General features: G+C 38.6%; 1 protein-coding gene and 1 long non-coding RNA gene across 2 annotated transcripts in view; one reads left to right on the top strand and one right to left on the bottom strand.

Moving 5' to 3' along the window:
- Positions 1–19,371, bottom strand: part of Clic (chloride intracellular channel protein 5) — a 121,772-nt gene that overhangs the window by 13,046 nt on the left and 89,355 nt on the right. The window contains exon 2 of the mRNA XM_019042633.2: positions 1,026–1,168. Within this exon, the coding sequence (XP_018898178.1) occupies positions 1,026–1,168 (143 nt within the window). The remainder of the gene's footprint in view (positions 1–1,025; positions 1,169–19,371) is intronic.
- On the top strand, positions 10,471–18,753 carry LOC140224412 (uncharacterized). The gene is made up of 2 exons (XR_011899678.1): positions 10,471–13,169; positions 18,495–18,753. It is a non-coding gene; the product is annotated as an uncharacterized lncRNA (long non-coding RNA).

Raw genomic sequence — 19,371 nt, 5'->3', positions numbered from 1 at the left:
TAGTCTATTTACATAGGAATCCGCAGAATACCGAAATCAATAGAGTTATGAATTTAGGCCACCGAACGCCATGAGGCGCTCAGAGGCAACGTTAAAGAAACGGTTTAGCTGTTGCGTGTTGTTTACTCATGGGAAACGGGAAAACGTGACGATTGAAGTGCGCACGGTGGCGTACGCGCAATGCGTGAAGTATCCACGCAGCCTTGCAGGCGCTGACAGCGCGCACCGCGGAGTGCGCGCAATGCGTGAAGTATTCATGCAGTCTTGTAGGCGCTGACATGCGAGCCACGCCGACTGCAGTCTTTAGAGCGATCATTCAAACTCGCGCAGCGTTTTTCAAGTTGTGATTTTAAAGTTTTTTACACAGGTACACTCTACATGGACCGTTTGTCATTTACTTCGATACAAAATTAAAGCACTGCATAAAATCCAACTAATCTTTTCCTCTTATTTGCATATCGATGGCCAAAGAGCGAAACCACGGATCTCCGTGTGCGACATTGCAGGGTCTTACGTTTTTCATTTTCTCTTTGAAAAGCTGCTCAATGTAATTTCTTGCAAATTTTCTCGATTTTCACTCTCTGTCAGGAGAATATTCTGTGGTAATTTCAAACTGTAAAGTTGGCTTGATTCTCTTTAAAGGAATAAAATAGGAGCGGAAATTTTGAAACATCGCAATGGATGTTTTGCACTTTGGCTATCGATGTTTATTAATAAAAATAGTCATTAATAAAAACATTTAAAGTGCATTTTTAGTGAGAAATACCATCAGCGCGCTTATTTTTGGTGAACATGTCTGTAATCATGCTTGCTTTTAGTGTAAATAACTTAGAAAGTTTTCGTTGTTTAAGGGGAAAAACCACTATTGCACAATGCAAAAGTGCGTATACACTGGTAATTTGAATCGCAGAATCTGGCGTACCCTGAATAAGAAAATGCATGCTTGCAAAGGCCTAACTTTGGCAATCATTAGCCATTCCGGTCTTAAAATTCCATGCCCACCTTAAAATGGCTAATTTACTCACCTGAAATCTGGCGGGGGTTTCTGCATGTCGACTGTGGTTACTTTGAGACTGATTGTTTTGAGCTCGGCCAGAAGGAAGAGGTCCATGAAGTACTCCTGGCAGAAGAGGCAGGCTCCTTTGCGTCGCCCGTCGATCGTCGACGCCTGCAACAGAGACCATAGACCCATTAATGACGTCACTAATGACGTTGGCGCACCTGGGCCTCGCCTCGCGTGAGGGCCTCAGGGTCGAGGGCCCTTTCCTCGCGCTTGCGCAACGCAAACAAGGGAAAGTCCCTCCATTTCCGAAACATCGTGTGCTCAGGAGAGAGCCGTGTACGAATACCGCAGTGCTAAGGAAAAACGCCGTATGAACATTCGAGAGTTGCCAAATTTCCGCGTGTAAAACATGTATTTTTAGGAGAGTTATGAATATTTTCTCCTGAAATTTTCGGATAATTTAGATCTCATTACGAGGAAAATTCTCTAAAAAATTGGACGGAAGACGTTCACAAATTTTCCGGAAAATTCGTATTTGATCAAAGGAAATATGCAACTAAAGGAGGTTAATGCGGCAGCGGCGTTCTGCCTCAGCACGGCTGAATAGGTACACGCGCAATGTAGTTTCATTCTGGATCAGCGGGCCGATTATTGAAACTATAGTTAAAGCTATAGACAAAGACGACAAAAGGGATTTGGAGGGATCCTATTGGGAAGCAGGTGGTGCAATGGACATAGGAGGTAGGTAATGGACTAACTAACGGCAACCTACTAAAGACCCGACAGTTAGTCGATCATTTTCTTTCTTAGTCTATGAGAACCACCATGTCAACCAATAGGATCGCTCCATAATCCCTATGTGTTCTTTGTCTATCGCTTTGTCCACCAGTTTCAATAATCGGCCCGCAGGTTAGGATAGAACACCAAGACCACGATGACAACCGGCCCGATCATAATATGGACGTATTTCTATCAAACGGAACTATGTGTATTATGACGTGAGCCCTGTTATGCGTGTGTTCTATGGGTCTCAGGGCTCATGTCTTAATGCACATAGTTCCGATTGATAGAAATACGTCCATATTATCTTAATTTCGCGAGACTGTTGACATCTGAGGTATCCGGTACATTGATTGAAACAGTTACTTCTGAAAAGGCTTGAAGTCTAGTTTTTCAATCTCATTTTATGCATGTTTGACGCTCTTTATACGAGACATTCGCGTTCCTGTGCTTCCGCGCCAAGGAAAAACGCTGTACTTATGAGCATTCGAATGTTGCCAAATTTCCTCTGAAAATTATTGATTTTTGAGAAAAGTTATCAATATTTTTCCTTGAAATTTTCCGACACTTTAGATAAAATTCCAAACGAAACTCTCTAAAAAAATTGGAAGAGGAATATTCACAAATTTTCCTGAAAATTCGTGATTTACCTATCGAAGGAAAATTTGCGACGCCTGAAGGCTTATACGGCGTTTTTCTTTAGCACGGCAGTGTGGATCTATCATTCACGTTTCAAGAAGCCGAATTCCGTTCCTCTCTTGATCAATATGGGAAAAAAACCGAAGAGTTCAAGAATGCACCTAACAAAAACCAAAATGTTTGTAAAATCATCGATTCGTGGTAAGGCACCTTGTCTCACCGGAGATCGATATTTTTATTGGATTTAAGTGGAGGCAAAGCAGTGCTGCCAACAGGCAAAATCGCCATTGTGCCTACCAGGAGTTTCCGTGCATTTTTTCTAGAGCCGAACACCCTCTCGTAAGTCAATATTCAGGGTGGTATGAAACGTAAGAAAGAAATGAAAGATAGGACATTTCAGTGAAATATTTCGTGAAATTCCACGAGGCTGTGAAATATTTCATATTAGCCCCTAATAAATATTAGGGGCTAGATTATGCAACCCCCTTTCAAACACACGAATATAGAAAAAAGTTACAATTTTTACATTTTGCGAAACATGAAAAGGAACCGGTATTTTAAAATCGGTATCTTCCATTTCCTGGAATGTCATGAAATATTTCACGTGAAATTTCAAGAACTTATTTTTCATGAAATTTTGCCGCCTTGGCGATATCCGTTCGTTTCGGCCATCTTGACGGAAAAAAATGGATTGCTGATTTACCAATTAAGTTATTGTTCAAAAATATGTCCAACATGCTTCAAAAATGTGCATTTTACAACTGGGGAGGTTAAATTTGCATTTATTTAATGTAAAATCTACATTGGAACAAGTCGGACACTATTTATAACTACAAAATTGTTACAAAATTGCTACAAAATCAGCAATTTCATTTTTCCGTGTTTTTTGCGGCACGCGCGGGTCCTGCCGGGACCCTGTGTTCCGCTCTCGACAAACACTCGCGCTGGCAGGAGCGGGCGCCCACGCTGGAGACCGTGGGGTCGGGGGTTGGGGGAGGGGGGGGGGTGGTTTGCAGACTCGCTCTCTATAAATACGCCTGTTACGTATGAGCCCAACTAATTAGCGAAGGCATAAGCAAGGTCTTAGCAGTCCAGAACTCGGCTCCTCAAATCGGTGCATGGATACGTAACACCCGTCTCGATCGTTATGGATGAGACGGCATTTTTCGGTCGAGTCCGAGTCGAGGTGCTCATTACTCAATTAATAGTGTCATATTTAATATGAATGAGACGTTTATGTTGACATCAAACACCGTTTCAAACTCTTTGAATCCCCGACTTTTAATTATTTTATGCACAGTGTTGTACCTTGCGGCCATAAAAATTTAAAACTGGAGTTCCTCGACTTTCCTAGGTTTCTTTTACAAATCGTCGTTACACACGTGGACTACATTTGTTTACAAGAATATGATTATGCAACGTTTGTCCAAAATTTTGCTGAGTTTTGCCGACAATCGGAGAGAAAATCAGTCAATTGAATACACCCCACAGGCTTCTGGTAAAAATACGAGTGTACGAGTAAATACAAGTAATGATAAATTTACGAGTGGAAATTTTGCTATGTTGATGTGTAGTGACGATGACTTAATAATTTTTCCTTGACGTTTCAAGATTTCCACTGACTTTTAACACGGTTGCCACAGAATTTGGTAAATGAAATTCCCTGACATTTTCCTGATTTCCCTGACACATTTTGGTGAAATTCCCTGACAGTTGAAGATCTGACGGATGGTTAGGAAGGCATAATTGAAAATAGTTTCCAGGCGAAATCTCTTGTTCAAAATCTCAAACTCATTCTAGAAAGCAACAATATTATATTAGACTTCCAAAAACTGTTCAACTAACTGTAGCGAAGAAAAATCTTGAGATAGAAAATAAATAGTACGATAAAATCAACGGAATCAACTTCATTAAAGAAGATAAAATAAAAAATCTCCTTCATTCAAATTTTCCACACATTTCCGCGATTTTCGTCATTTTCCCTGACTTTTTAAAATGCCCTAACATTTACCGGTTTTCATTGACTGTGACAACCCTGTTTTTATTTCCTGTCATGTCCCGGTTTTTTCGGTATTGCCCGAGCGTGGCAACCCTGCAGTTCTATTTTTTTCTTTTCTCTTTGGTTATGCGTTAACCAAGGTGGTTTCCAAAATCTGCGCGCAGATACCACAATCTTCAGAGAGATCTGCTGTAATGTCACTGGGTGCCCGTCTTTTTGCTGCAGTTCTGTACGAATATAAATCAATTTTTTTCGCATTGATGAGCTGATCGTGAGACTTCGGTTCATCAGTCGGTTCTCTCGATTGACACGATCGGCACTCTCGACTGAAGGATCAGTCCTCTGACCAAAAAGCACTTAAAGAACTGTTCGGTTCCTAGCATTGACGGATCTAGAAAATTGACAACATCGTTTATTCTCCTTTTAAACTCCTGGAGAACTATCGATTTTTAGAGGGGTCTGGTGCTCTAAACAGAGTCGATTATTTAACATAGGTTTAAATGGAGGAAATCCTGTGTTGCCAAATTGCTAGATTCGCTGTGTCTACTAAAACAGACGGGCCAAAAATCAGTAATTTTACAATACTTTTTCAGTACATTCCCAAAAAATTCAGTACCCCCTCAATAGAAAAATTCAGTACTTTTTCAGTACCTCCATTTGACGAAAGTCCGAAAATTTCAAAGATTTGAATTTTTCGCTCAAACTGAGACAAAATTGACAAAAAAAATGAAAAAAATTCCGGACCTTTTGAGGAATTTCCGCACTTTTTCAGTACTTCCGGACCCCCCTCAAAAAATCGGTACAATTTCCAGACTTCCCGGAATTCCCGGACTTAGCACCCTGTTAAAGTTGGTAGAATGGAGATTTTTTCCCGTGCGTTCTCTCCCTACGTGAGCCTCTGGCGAGTCTGGACGGACTCTGCGGCGCGGCGCATGCGGTATCTGCATGGAGCATGGAACTCATGCGGAATTCTAGCGCCGGCTGGTCGCTCTCGTTATCGCTCCCATTGAGAGACTCATCACCCACGCCCACCTACTGACACACAGCCAGCGCCGGCCGGAGCAGCGTCTGCGGCGCGGCGTGTGCAATCGTGGGTGTCATGCTCGAATTGACATGAGGCGCAGGCGCAGCGCCGATGAGATGCGATGCCGTAACGCAAGGACCCGCAGCCGTAGAGATTAAACGCACCGAGAAGACACAGACACGCTGCTCCACCTCTGCCTCCGTCTTCGTCGCCCTCCTTCACACGCAACGATTACCGCACTCCGAGAACTCATCCACCGAACGAGAGTACCTATATTGAGAGAGTATGGCCACTGGAGTTACCACCTCTGATTGGCTCAGCCATCTTAGGCTAAATGGAACCCTTAGGACCCAAAAATGGCGGACGCCATAAAGTTAATGTAATGCAAAATGATTCATTATGTAGTTGTCTTTGCTTATCGTAACGAGAACTTTACCCAAATGCACTATTGCGACTTTTTTACATATTTTTAAGGCTAATCGTGTGCAATTTTTGAGAAAAATGATCTTGGATGTAGTAAGGTTGGCAGCAAGTGCGGTTGGTGATAACCGTCAAAAGTTGGCAATGACCCCCCTCCCATCCTCAAAAACCAAAACAAAGCACCGCCATTTTTGGGTCCTAAGCCTCTCCATGGGACCCAGTGGCCATACTCTCTCAATATAGGTACTCTACACCGAACGGTTGGCCCTTGCGCCGACGCGCGACGGGTTCAGAGCTGAACGTCACGTCGCGTCATAAATGCACCGCGTTAAGCAGAAAGGAAACCAAGCCATGTCAGCAGTGTTCGAAACTCACCTTTGAGTTTCAGGAGCCATGTGGCCCATCAAGCTCAACTTTGAGGGGCCATTGAAGATTTTTTAGGGGCCGAATTGACTTTTTGGGTGCATATCACGGCGCGTTTAGTGAAAAGTTAGACTCGAGATGTTGTAGGTGCAGAAATAGTAGCTGTAACTTGAGCAGGAGAAAAGCTCCAAAAATCACCAAACAGAAAAATTAGAATTGGGGGGGGGGGGGGGGGAGACTTGGGATTTTTAGGGGCCACGATGGCGCAGAGCCTTCATTTTTTAAGCGCCATGACCGATTTTTTGGGCGCATTAGTCGCGTTGGCGCCTGTGAGTTTCGAGCACTGCACATCAGCTATTGCCAAATAAATGGGCAAATTAATATTTTACAAGAGACCGGATTCCTTTGAAACTTTTAAAGAATGCTTCGTATTATGCAGACAATTCACTGAAATTTGCACACAAATCCGCACAACCGATTTCATGTAAAGAACTAAATTGCCCAGTTAAATTTGGCAATAGCTGATGCGGCTTAGTTCATTCCTGCTTAACGTGGCCAAAATCACCCATGGGTACCCGGTACTGTCTACATTATCAGAATTTCTTTAATTCTTTCGTTTTCCACTCCCATGACTTCTCGCTGACTTTCCTGGTTTTTCCGGATTCCGAAAGTTTCTTTTACTGGCGAATACACCTGAACAGAGAAAAAAACTTCGTGTGCGGGAACAGAACTTGAAGTCGGATGGATGGCTCTGAAGTTTTCGGATCGCACATCCAAAAACTTGTGGTCCACCGGCCGAAGTCCAGGTCAAACACCTGAAATACTTCAACAGATACCGAAGTACTTCAGATGTGTGAACCGAACCCCTCGGTAAAAACCGCAGTACTTCAGAGTTTGACCCGAACTTCGGCAGGTGGACCTCAAGTTTTCGGATGCGCGATCCGAAAACTTCAGAGATCCATATGACCTTAACTTCGAGCCCCACACATGAAGCTTTTTTCTCCGTGTGCCATTCGTTAAACTTTGAATAATACTGCAACTTCTGGAGATTCGAAAGGCCTAATTGAATAAGGTTGTAACCGCTGACAGTAAAGTTCTGAGAAAACAAGAAAAAGTTTGATTTCTTCAACAGTTTTTCGTTCTATTTGGAAAAATCAACTAATATTTCTACGGATCATCTGCAATAAGACAACAATCACACGAGTGGGGTCATTACCTCGAATTAAAAAGCTTTTTATGAGAAAAACAGTTGAATTGAATTCAGAGGTACCTACAATTATGTTTTTCGCTTCTTTTAAAAAAAAAAAAAAAAAATGTTTTTCCATTTTTGCAAAGAGACAGTTGGTTGGATTACAAATTCTTTGTACTTGTAAAAGCTTCAATCGTGTGTACCTATGCATAAAAAAAATTTCACCCCGATAAAACTGCAAGAATATCAGTTTACATCAACGGACATCCATTTTTAAGGATTTTGCATTTTCAACACCTTTTCGTAGGTTAAAGCATCCTAAGTTGAGATTCTTTATCTTTTTTCCCTCTTCCCTCCCTTAAATATTGCTGAGCTCTCTTTGTTTCTACAGTTACGTAATTATTATAATTATTCGAGAGATCTATCATGACCTCGCTCGGCATTCCTCTTTAGCTTGTAAACTATCCGTCTATCCAGTCGAGATTGTCAAGTCATACATTTGAAAATCGTTTTAATGCTCATCTAAAAATAGAGCAGGGGAGTTCCGCGATCTGAGCACATTATCAATCGTATCACACTAATGCAAAAATAGTGGCGGCCTACTCGGCTAGAATTTCCACTGGACTGACTTCTTCAAAGCAATGGATATGTTAACTATGTTACGTAAAAAGTGAGCTTAAGTTACGTCGGTCGGATTGGAAAAAAATCTGTAATTTTTTCAAGGAGCTCAGGTCTTGATGCTTCACTGAGAGATTTATTTCATTCAATAAGGAGGAATTAACTTCTTTAGGTGTAAAGCATTATTTTAGCTTTGTAAGCGGTGAAAAAGTTCTGTATTACTCCTGCAGGAATAGGATCAGAGCAAAATTTTAATAGACTAGAATAACTTTCTACTCTCTTTTAATGAGTATATGAGATCTAAATGAGAATTTGAAGAAAATCAATGCCAAGAGATGAACAAAAAGGAGAAGGAAAATAAAAGGAACAGGAGAAACGAGTAGGTAAAGTGGCGCACATTGACATTTTTCATTCCAAAAACGTTCCTGGTGTTTGCATTAACTGGTCAATAAAATTCCCTCTATTATGTTGATGAATTGAAGATTCAAATATACAATTCAAGAGGTAATTCATAGCTGACCAAGTTGAGACCTGAATATGAAAAGTATCTAAGCGATTTATGAGAAGATCCCCGATTTCTGGATAGGGTGTCTACTTTAGCAGGCTGGCTAAAAATCAGTACTTTTACAGTACTTTTTCACTACATTCCCAAGAAATTCAGTACCTCCTCCACAGAAAAATTCAGAACATTTTCAGTACCTCCTACACAGAAAAATTCAGAACATTTTCAGTACCTCCATTTCACAAAATTCGAAAAATTTCAAAAATTTGAATTTCTCGTTCAAATTGGGACAAAAGTGACAAAAAGATTCCGGACCTTCTAGCGGAATTTCGCACTTCTCCAGTACTTCCGGACCGCCTTAAAAAAATCAGTGCTATTTCCGGACCTGCAGACACCCTGCTGGAACAGATTCCTTAATTTTCCCTGAAATGCTTCATTCCCTGGAGAATCCTACTTTTTCCCTATCTTAGACAGCGGAACGCAGGATTTAATACTCGGCCGTTTCAATCAATAGGATCTCTACATTTTCCCTTCGTCTTCTTTATCCATAGCTTTGTCGATCAAAATTAATAATCAGGCCACTACCAGGTCATATTTCTGTAAAAAATCGATTCCCTTGATCAACTTCCCAACCTTGAGACGAGCATACGTCCCTACATCAAAGAATCGACGAATCAAGACACTATCACGCGTCAAATCGTCGCTTCTCTGACGAAAGGACACATCTCAATTTCCACGTAAGCTTTATTTTACATACAAATCCATGCTTTTCGCAGCTCATGCGGAAATCGTTATACGCCCATACGTCGGAGGAGCGACGAAATGACGGTCGACGTCTATGACGATCTGGCAAGGCGGGAGCTCAGGATGCTGCGTACGAGATGAGGATGAGATGAATGGCTATAGGTGAGAGCATCTCTTCATCGAGGTGGTCATCGCATCGTGCATTCGAGCATTCGAGCATTCGTGTCGGCGCAATTGCCCTTTCGGGGAAATGCATCCTGATCATCTTGATTGAGACGCATCGGATGCTCGGGTCCGAGAGGATTTCACAAAGCTCAATCCAGGCAACATGACAATAGCACATTAAAGCCAAGTCCTAGTGTCTAATTCTGTCGAGCTACGGAAGAACGCCGTATGGGCCTTCAGACGTTGCCAAGCTTCCTTTGACAAAAACCGAATGGGTCAGTTGCGATGGTCACAGAATCATGTTTTAATGCTCGAATCTTAATGAGTAGCTAAAAATTATAAGATCCGTCCAAACAGGAACTTTCTAAGTTCAATATTAGTATTGTGAAAATCCGCGGGTTTTTAACGTCATCCACCGCGGTATAGTGACACCCTTGGTTTCTTCCACCTTGCTTTCTTCCACCTTGCTTTCATCAGTCAGTGATGCACTGAGGGTGTCACCACCGGGATGAATGACAAAAAAAACCTGACTTTTCAAATGGCGATATTTCGGTTAATATTGAGCGTAGAAAGTTCATGTTGGGGCAGATCTTATTATTCTTAGCTAATCCACAAGAATCAAGCATCAAAACACGATTCTGTGACCAGCGCAACTGGCCCATTTACTGGGGAAATTGTGAATATTTTCCCCCAAAATTTTCAGACGATTTTGCACGCTGTTTAATGTAAATATCTGAAATTTTAAAGGGAAAATGTGCATGGATGTCGTAAAAAATACATGCTTTATGAAGGGAAACTTGGCAACTCTCGAATTTTCGTGCAGCGTTCTTCCTTAACACGGCAGAATTCAAGCCGAGTCGGTTACAATCAAGAAATGCCTTGAAGGAGGAGTGGATTCTAGATTTTTCCTATGTGATTGATGTTGTTTTTGAGTCATTTAAACACTTGAATTCATATGAGATGCAGTCGTGGCAAGAGTTCGTGACGACCCACACCTATGCAAAAGAGGGAGGCACGCTTGTAATGAAAAGATTTTTCGGGGGGGTGTGGAGGTAAGTGACATCTAGGACAAAGGGAGAAGGAGAGGTCAAAGGTCGGGAAAAATGGGTTACGTTATTCATGGACGAACCCTCACTACTTTTCAGCAAAAAAAGGAAAGTTGTGAAAAGTGAGAGATGAATTAATCCGGGAAATCCGGGTACCCTCATTAATTATTGTAATAATAGGACGTATTTCTATCAAACGGAACTATGTGCATTATGACGTGAGCCCTGTTATGGACATATTCGTATGGGTCTCAGGGCTAATGTCTTAACGCACATAGTTCGGTTTGATAGAAATACATCCAATTAGTTTTCAGTTCAATGAAGACATTTTCTTTTGTGAGCTTGCACTGGCCTTTCACCTGGGAAACCCGAAATGTAGGGATATTTTGGAAATCGAAGCCACTCTTTTGTTTTCGAGAACAACAAGGAAAACTTTGGAGACCTCGAGGGCTCGGAACTTCTGGTACTTTGGTCAGTCGAAGTCGCGCAGCCGTAGGGGTTGAGCTTAAGCGTAGAGGATAATCAAATCGGAAGTATATTTTATCGGAAATATATTCATCTTGGGACCGCGTGTGATAGTCGTGTTATTCAAGTGCATTACCATCAGTGTAGTTTCGTGTTCGGTACTTTAGTTTCGTGTTCGATACTTTATTATTAAAATTTTTCTCTGTGAATTATTTCGTGAATATAGAAGGTGCAGTGAATAGTTGAACAACCTTACTTTCCGCAAGTTTTCTATCCGTCGAAAGTTTTAGTCTACGAGCCTCTACTTTTTCTGCCCAGTACGATAGTTTGCCGTGTTTCATAATTAGTGGAGTTTCTGTTTGTCACTCGTATCGGTTGTCATTGCGCGGATTTTCGGTAGTGCTTTTTCAGTGATATTTCGGTGAAGTTTGATTTAAGGATATCGTTTCGAAAGTCATTTTGCTCACGTGTATTCCTCAGGTTGATTCGGTAAGTCACTTGATGTCATCAACAAAATGTTTTTTTTTCTTCTTTTTTTCATTTTTTTACGAGAGAAGTGTGGTTACATTTAATACGGATGACTTAAGTGCGAAACCACGTATTTCCAGTATTTATGCTACCATTTTATTTTTTCGAGGAAAATCAAGTCGACTGTTTGGCTTGATATCTTTACAGAACACTGAAAAAAAACACATTGGATCTAGAGTCCAGACTCTTGAAAACATTGACAAGAAAGAATAATCCTGATTCAATCGGATTTTTGCTTGAATCAAAACGAAATCCGCTTAAATTAAGAGGCTTTGTTTTTAATTTAAGTTAGATTCTGATTGAATCAAGAGTACTTTTTCTTGTTGATGTTTTTTTAAGAGTCTGGACTCTAGATCCAATGTGTTTTTTTTTCCCCGTGAATATTTTGCTAAAAGAGAGGGAAAATCGAGGTAGTTTTCGAGGAATAAGTTGACTAGTTTTACCAAGAAAAAATAAAGTGTAACAGGAGGTCCGGGACGTCGCAGACGGAGGTAGGTGGTTTCGTACTTCGGCCATCGATAAATAATTTAAGAATCCCTGTGGGCGATAATCTTTTGATTTTCTCGAGATTCTTTTCACAATCAGTGGAGTTATCGAGGTATTCAGCGTATTGAAGTGTGTTGCAATTTTTTGCATTTGCGAAGTACCTAACTTCTTCATAAATCGATGGCCAAAGTGGAAAATCATGCATTTCTATTGTGGTGTCATTAAATTTCCACCTTTATTTTATTTTTTTCGAAGAGAAACAAGCAAACTTCATAGCTTGAAATTTATACAAAGTATTCTGCAAACATTGAAAAAAAATCACGGAAGTTTTAAAGAAATTAGGTAGACCAGTTCCCCCGAGAAAAAATGAAGTATGACAGAAAATCTGTTGAGTAGCAGACGGAAACGCGTGTTTCTACACTTAAGGTGATTCGTGGGACGCGATACTTTGTGTTAGAACGGCATGCGATATATCGCATCACTTGGTTCCATTTTTTCAGTTACTCGTCATTTTTCTCCAATTTTGAGATCGTGATTCTGTTGTCAGGAGACTAAAGCACCCACTTACCAATTTTAACAAAGAAATTCAACGTACTAAAGGCGTGGTTTTTTTAGAGAGAAAACATCGCATTCGATACTGATGTCGAAACTGCACTTGAGTGCGATATTTTCTCTCTAAAAAAACCACGCCTTTATTGCGTTGAATTTAATTGTTAAAATTGGTAAGCGAGTGCTTTAGTCTCCTGACAACAGAATTGCGATCTCAAAATTGGAGAGGAATGACGAGTAGCTGAAAAAATGGAACCAATGGATGCGATAAATCGCATGCCTTTCTGACACTAAATATATCGTCCATCAAATCTCCTTAAGTCGTCGATATGAAAATGTTTAATCGTTGAAAATTGATTATTATTGAATACATTATGTGAGAATATTGTAATTTTGTGGTAAAAAAAAAAAAAAAAAAAAAAAAAAAAAAACAGTTTTATTCCATTATTTTTCAACATTATTTCAATTTATCTGTTAAGCTGTTCCATGTACTAGACAATGTGCAACAATGCGTTACGTTGAATTTATCTCTAAAAGGGTTTAATTTTTTTCTTTGCAGCCAATTCGAAGAAGGGGATGAACGAGGATGGGAATCTTCACCCTCCGCATCAGAGCTGTTCCTGACCTTGCAGATCATCGCTTCTTCACGGTAAGATCTCTCCAGCTTCCTCCTATTTCGAAAATTAAGGTGATTCGATGAACGCCATATTTTGTGACAGAACGGCATGCGATATATGGCATCGATTAGTTCCATTTTTCGGCGACTCATCATTTTTCTCGAATTTTGAGATCGCAATTCTATTGTCAGGAGACTAAATAATTCACTTACCAATTTTGATGAACAAATTCAAAGTATTAAAGGCGTGAGGAAAATAGAGGAAAAATACTGCATTCGAATGGGATATTTTGTCTCATAAAAAAAACCCACGACTTCATTACGATGAATTTGTTTGTCAAAATTTGGAAGATGAATTCTTTAGTCTCTCGACAACAGAATTGCGATCACAAAATTCGAGAAAAATGACGAGTAGCTGAAAAAATGAAACCAATCAACGCGATATTTCGCATGTCGTTCTGGCACAAAATATGGCGTTCATTGAATCACCTCAACTTCTAATGAATCGGTTACTGTCAATAATTTCAATTCTTGAAATGGGCTGATAAAAAAATTGAGGGGCTTGGAGGACAAGGCGCATAAGTGCAGTTTTTGAAGAAGTTGAGATTTTAATGATTTCAAGTAAAACTAGTCTAAGTGCATGTTTTGTGAAAAATTCCCTCTCAAATTTCAATTTTTAAGCTTCAATATGTCAATTTGGACTTTCTTTCCGCCATAAGGATTCGTGTAATTTTGAGACTTCAAATACATATTTCTCGATAATGATTTCAAGTAAAACTAGTCTTAGTGGATATTATGTGAAAAATTCACTCTCAAATTTCAATTTTTAAGCTTTAAAAAGTCAGTTTTAACTTTCTTTCCGCCATAAGGATCCATGTAATTTCGAGACTTCAAACACATATTTCTCCAGGTAGCAAAAACTGCACTTACGCGCTTTGTCCTACAAGCCTCTCATTCTTCCTCAAACGCTGATCATCGCCGCTGTCATCATTCAGGCGATTTTAGGTAAAATCAACTTAAGGTGATTCGATGGACGCCATATTTTGAGTCAGAATGGCATGCGATATATCGCATCACTTGGTTCCATTTTTTCAGTTACTCGTCATTTTTCTCCAATTTTGAGATCGTGATTCTGTTGTCAGGAGACTAAAGCACCCACTTACCAATTTTAACAAAGAAATTCAACGTACTAAAGGCGTGGTTTTTTTAGAGAGAAAACATCGCATTCGATACTGATGTCGAAAGTGCACTCGAATGCGATATTTTCTCTCTAAAAAAACCACGCCTTTATTACGTTGAATTTCATTGTTAAAATTGGTAAGCGAGTGCTCTAGTCTCCTGACAACAGAATTGAGATCTCAAAATTCGAGAAAAATGACGAGTAGCTGAAAAAATGAAACTGATGACGCGATATTCTTATGTCGTTCTGGCACAAAATATGGCGTTCATCGAATCACCTCAACTTCTAATGAATCTGTTACCGTCAATAATTTCAATTTTTGAAATGGGCTGCTAAAATATTTGAGGGGCTTGGAAGACAAGGCGCATAAGTGCAGTTTTGAAAAAGTTCAGATTTTAATGATTTCAAGAAAAACTAGTCTTAGTGCATATTTTGTGAAAAATTCCCTCTCAAATTTCAATTTTTAAGCTTCAAAAAGTCAGTTTGAACTTTCTTTCCGCCATAAGGATCCATATAATTTCAAAACTTCAAACACATATTTCTCGAGGTAGCAAAAACTGCACTTACGCGCTTTGTCCTACAAGCTCCTCATTCTTCCTCAACGCTGATCATCGCCGCTGTCATCATTCGGGCGATTTTAGGTAGAATCAACTTAAACTACATTTCGTCGCTCCTCTGACGTAAGGGCGTAACTTGATTTCTACGTGACCCCTGTGCTCCGTACAACTCTATGCTTTCTAAGGCTCATGTAAAAATCTAGATACGCCCTTACGTCAGAGGAGCGACGATTTGACGGTGCTTAGTTTTTCCTGATGTTCTGTTTCTGTAATACTGAAGAACTACGGAACATAATGCCTTGAAACTGTCTTATTTTTCCAAGATTCTGCAGAATAAACTATTCACTGAATTCGCTACGACAGGATTCAGCTTCATTTTTTGTCATTTCCCGGACGAAGAAACGTAACTCCATTCCAAGGTTGTCAAATTGATTCAAAGAATTCAATTTTTCACAAATACGAGAAAGCGAAATCTTTATCCAAAATTTATTTTCGTTTTTCATAAGATCAGCGGAAAAATCAGTGAAATGTACAATTAATACCTAACATTTTCCTTTACAAATTCAAATTTACGAGGCGAAATCTGGCAACGATGAAATGAACCACATTTTGCAAAAAGGAACCATACTATTTCTGGCTCATTTTAGAAACAACGTATATGCGATTGGTTTCCCTGTGCAGAACGGTGGTTTTATGGAAGAGTCAAAAATAGTGGTTCCTTATTGCAAAATGTAATCCAAATGTAGTTATGTTCTTTCGTGGGAGGTAACGACGAATTGGACTGCATTTTGCAATTTGGAACTATAAATTCTGGCTCATCTGAAAAAAACACTTATGTGCAAAGGGATACTAATAGCACATGCGTTTTTTTTAAAACCGGGCCAGAATTTATAGTTCCAAATTGCAAAATTCAGTCCAATTGAGGGAGGAAAATAGATTAAAAAGCCTCCCAATGAATGGGCCCCGTTTCGTCGCTCCTCTGACGAAAGGGCGAATCTTAATTTCCTCGTGAGCACTGGGTCACATTCAAATCCATGCTTTCTGTGGTTCATGTGAAAAGTGAGATACGTCCTAATGTCAGAGGAGCGACCTTTTTTGAAACCCGGGGATTTCATTCGTACGTGACCGAAATGAAACCTTATGATGAGACAAGCCTCCGGTAAAAATTTTAGCTTGAGGATACGTTTGGTTTTGGACAGTGGCGTGGCGTGAATTGCGATGTATCGATTCTCATGCCATTTAAAGCTATGGTAAAGAATCGATTATTAAGGTGTTAGCTGCGAACACCCTGTCTATCGATCCTTTTTCATAGGTTTAAATGGCATGACAATCGATATATTGCAATTCACGCCACGCCATTGGTTTTGGAGCTACAGCGTTGCAAAGTTTGCATGTTTGAGTCTTAAAAATCTTCATATTTTTGAAGAATTTCTTCCAAAAGCCAATTTCAAAGTAATGTAAGTTTCAAGTAAACATGACGCGTAACTGAAAAATTATAAGAAAATCCGTAGTAAAAGTTTCAAATTGTGGATGAGCCGTAAATAGCAGTACAACGTTGCAAAAATTACATTCTTGCCCTTTAAAAATACCCATTTTTTATAGTTTTGTATATTGTAGCAGTATTTGAGACATAAAATATACAATTAGAGATACTCGCAGACTCATAGTAAAATTTATATCAGTATACGATAATTTTAGGCAATGCAGCGTTGCAAAGTTTAGACGTATAGCATAGATTTAATCAGTATACGATAATTTTGGGCAATACAGCGTTGCAAAGTTTACATCTTTCATCTATGAAAATGTCTACTTTTTCTTGTTATTGTATTGGAGACAAGATACAATATGAGTTAATGGTTAATAGTGTGAAGCGGAATGTGGAGGCTTTATGTTGATCCTGGGTGACAATTGCATTAAAATAACATCGTTGCAACTTTTATCTGCTTTCCTTTTAACATTCGATTGTATAAAATTAGTTAAAAATAAGGATACTTCCAACAGTTATTTTACTTTAAAATGTAATTCCAGAGGATTTTTGGAATACAATGGATGATTCAGCATCAGCGTTGCTTTCAAGATCTGAAATATTCTGCCTAGACATAGTTGCAAATTCAACCTTTTTTTAGGTGTAATGAAGAAACTAACATAGGATATGGAGGCGTTTGGGTTTTTTTAAGTAGAAATAAATCTTGATACAGACGATACATTCATTATGCCTTAAAAAACTGAGTATGTTGAACGTAAGAATGGAAGATTTTGAAAATATTAAAGAAATGAAAAAAAAAAAAAAAAAAAAAAAAAAAAAAAAAAAAAAAAAAAAAATGCAAAGTAAATTAAATGAACGAAAAATAATAAATACACCAACAAAACAATAAAATATAATTTAAAACCTAAATAGAATATTTAAATCACTGTTGCGTTAATGTATAAAAAACCCAGACGCCTCCTTAAGAGAGAATTTTAAAATTATTTAAATATGACTTTTGGAGGGTGAAAGTTTAAAATTGGCATCATGTTGAGGCGTTTTCTATAGATTTGAAGGCAAGACAGGACTGATACTGAAGCATCGCACGAATAAAATATTTTGAAGGAAGAAGATAAAAAACTATAAAAAATACAAAAATAAAAAAAAATGAAAAATAATGTACGGTAGAAAGTCATATAAAAATGAAAGAAAAAAATGTCAATGTAAATAAAAAAATAAGCAAAATCAAATAACTACTGGAAGCATCTTTATTTTAAAATCGTCTATTATTTATTGCTTGGAGAGAATTGTGAATAAACTTGGCGAAAGTATTATTGCAAAAACCAATTGTCACTTGGAACAGACATCAGACCTTGATATTTTGGATTGGTATGAGGGATGATACCCATTGATTTTATCTTAAACTGGAAAAAAAAATTTAAAAAAAAAATCATATTTCGTTGAGTTCAAAATTGTGAGCTTGGCAACGCTGTATCACTACAAATCAATCTTACATCTGCAGATAACGTTAATGGTTTATTTCATAAAAAAAAAAAAAAAAAAAAAACAAAAAAAAACAAAAAAAAACAACAAAAAAAACAAACAAACAAACTCTGAACTTAAAAATAAAAACATTTTTAAAGCTTATATACATAAACTTTGCAACGCTGTATCGTTTAATCTATACTTACACTCGCGGTAAAACTTTTACACACGACTAATCTTATCGTAGAATTTCAGCTAAACCACATTATCATACCTTTACGTGGTCAATAAGTTCGTTTTTTAATTCAAAAACGGAACAAAATGAGCATTTTTATGGGTCTGTGATGTCAAGTTTGCAACGTTGTATCAACAGAATTAACAGCATTAACGTAGAAAAATTATTTATTATTAACGTATTTTTTTAGAAAAATGTACACTGTCTGTTGATAAAATGTCTCAAAATATCATGAAACATCCAATGACAGTTGTTTACAGAAAGTAAGATACTTGATAATACGATAATCTTTAAAGCTTAAATATGGAAACTTGTCAACGCTGTATTTCTAAAACCAGACGTATCCTCAAGCTAAGATTTTTACTGGAGACATGGGTCATCATAGAGCAAAGTAACAATATGTAACAATTTTGGATGATTATTCATGAATTTCCAGAGTGCCTCGTGTCTTTGGAAGAATTTTTGACGAGCCGGGGTCTAAAAGTGCGTCGTGGTGGAAATTAACTGTTAAACCTTGTTAGGTTATCGACTGCTTTACTTCCTTCTTGCCTTCAATCTGGTGAAGATTGAGCAGAGAGCGCCGAGAGCGGTCTGAGTCAACGTTACTTAATTTGAACTAAATTTTGCAATTCGGAGCTACAATTTCTGGCTCATCTATAAAAACACTTATGTGCATATGATACTATGAGTACTTACGTTGTTTCTAAACTTGAGACACAAATTTTAGTGCTCAATTGCAAAATGCAGTCCACTTGTGTGTGGATCTGTGTAAAAAGAGCCTCTCCTCCGAGAGAAAATTGTTCTTAACTTATTGCGAACACATGAACAACATTTTTCTACAACCTAGGAATTTTTGTCTTCAAGCTTCACGACAGTTTTTGAGATTTAGGATCAAATTTCCTGAGTAAAGGAATTTTGTCCTCAGAAAGATAGGTCTCCTCTTACAGATCTGGTCACTGGTAAAAGGGGCCCGGCATATTGTTATGAAAGGTAGCTTCCACATGAATAATAAGTTTTCCTCCGCTCCAATAGCCTCCAGACTCATTTGGACCACATTTTGCAATTGGGAACTATAATTTCTGACTCAGTTTAGAAATAACTTATGAGCCATTATTTTCCCGATGCACAAAAGTGTTTTTAAGGATGAGCCAGAAATTTTAGTTCCTAATTGCAAAATGTAGACCATTTAACCCTCGTCTGTCACATATACTTAAGTAGAACTGACCAGACGTTTAAATGTAAAACTTGTCTCCCGTTCGAAGGAATGTAACTCCATTCCAAGGTCACCAAATTGACTCAAACAATTAATTTAT

This window comes from Bemisia tabaci, chromosome 4 (assembly GCF_918797505.1).
Source record: "Bemisia tabaci chromosome 4, PGI_BMITA_v3".
NCBI lineage: Eukaryota > Metazoa > Arthropoda > Insecta > Hemiptera > Aleyrodidae > Bemisia > Bemisia tabaci.
The sequence above is the reverse complement of the archived record's forward strand: the minus strand, read 5'-3'. Positions and strand labels throughout refer to the sequence as shown.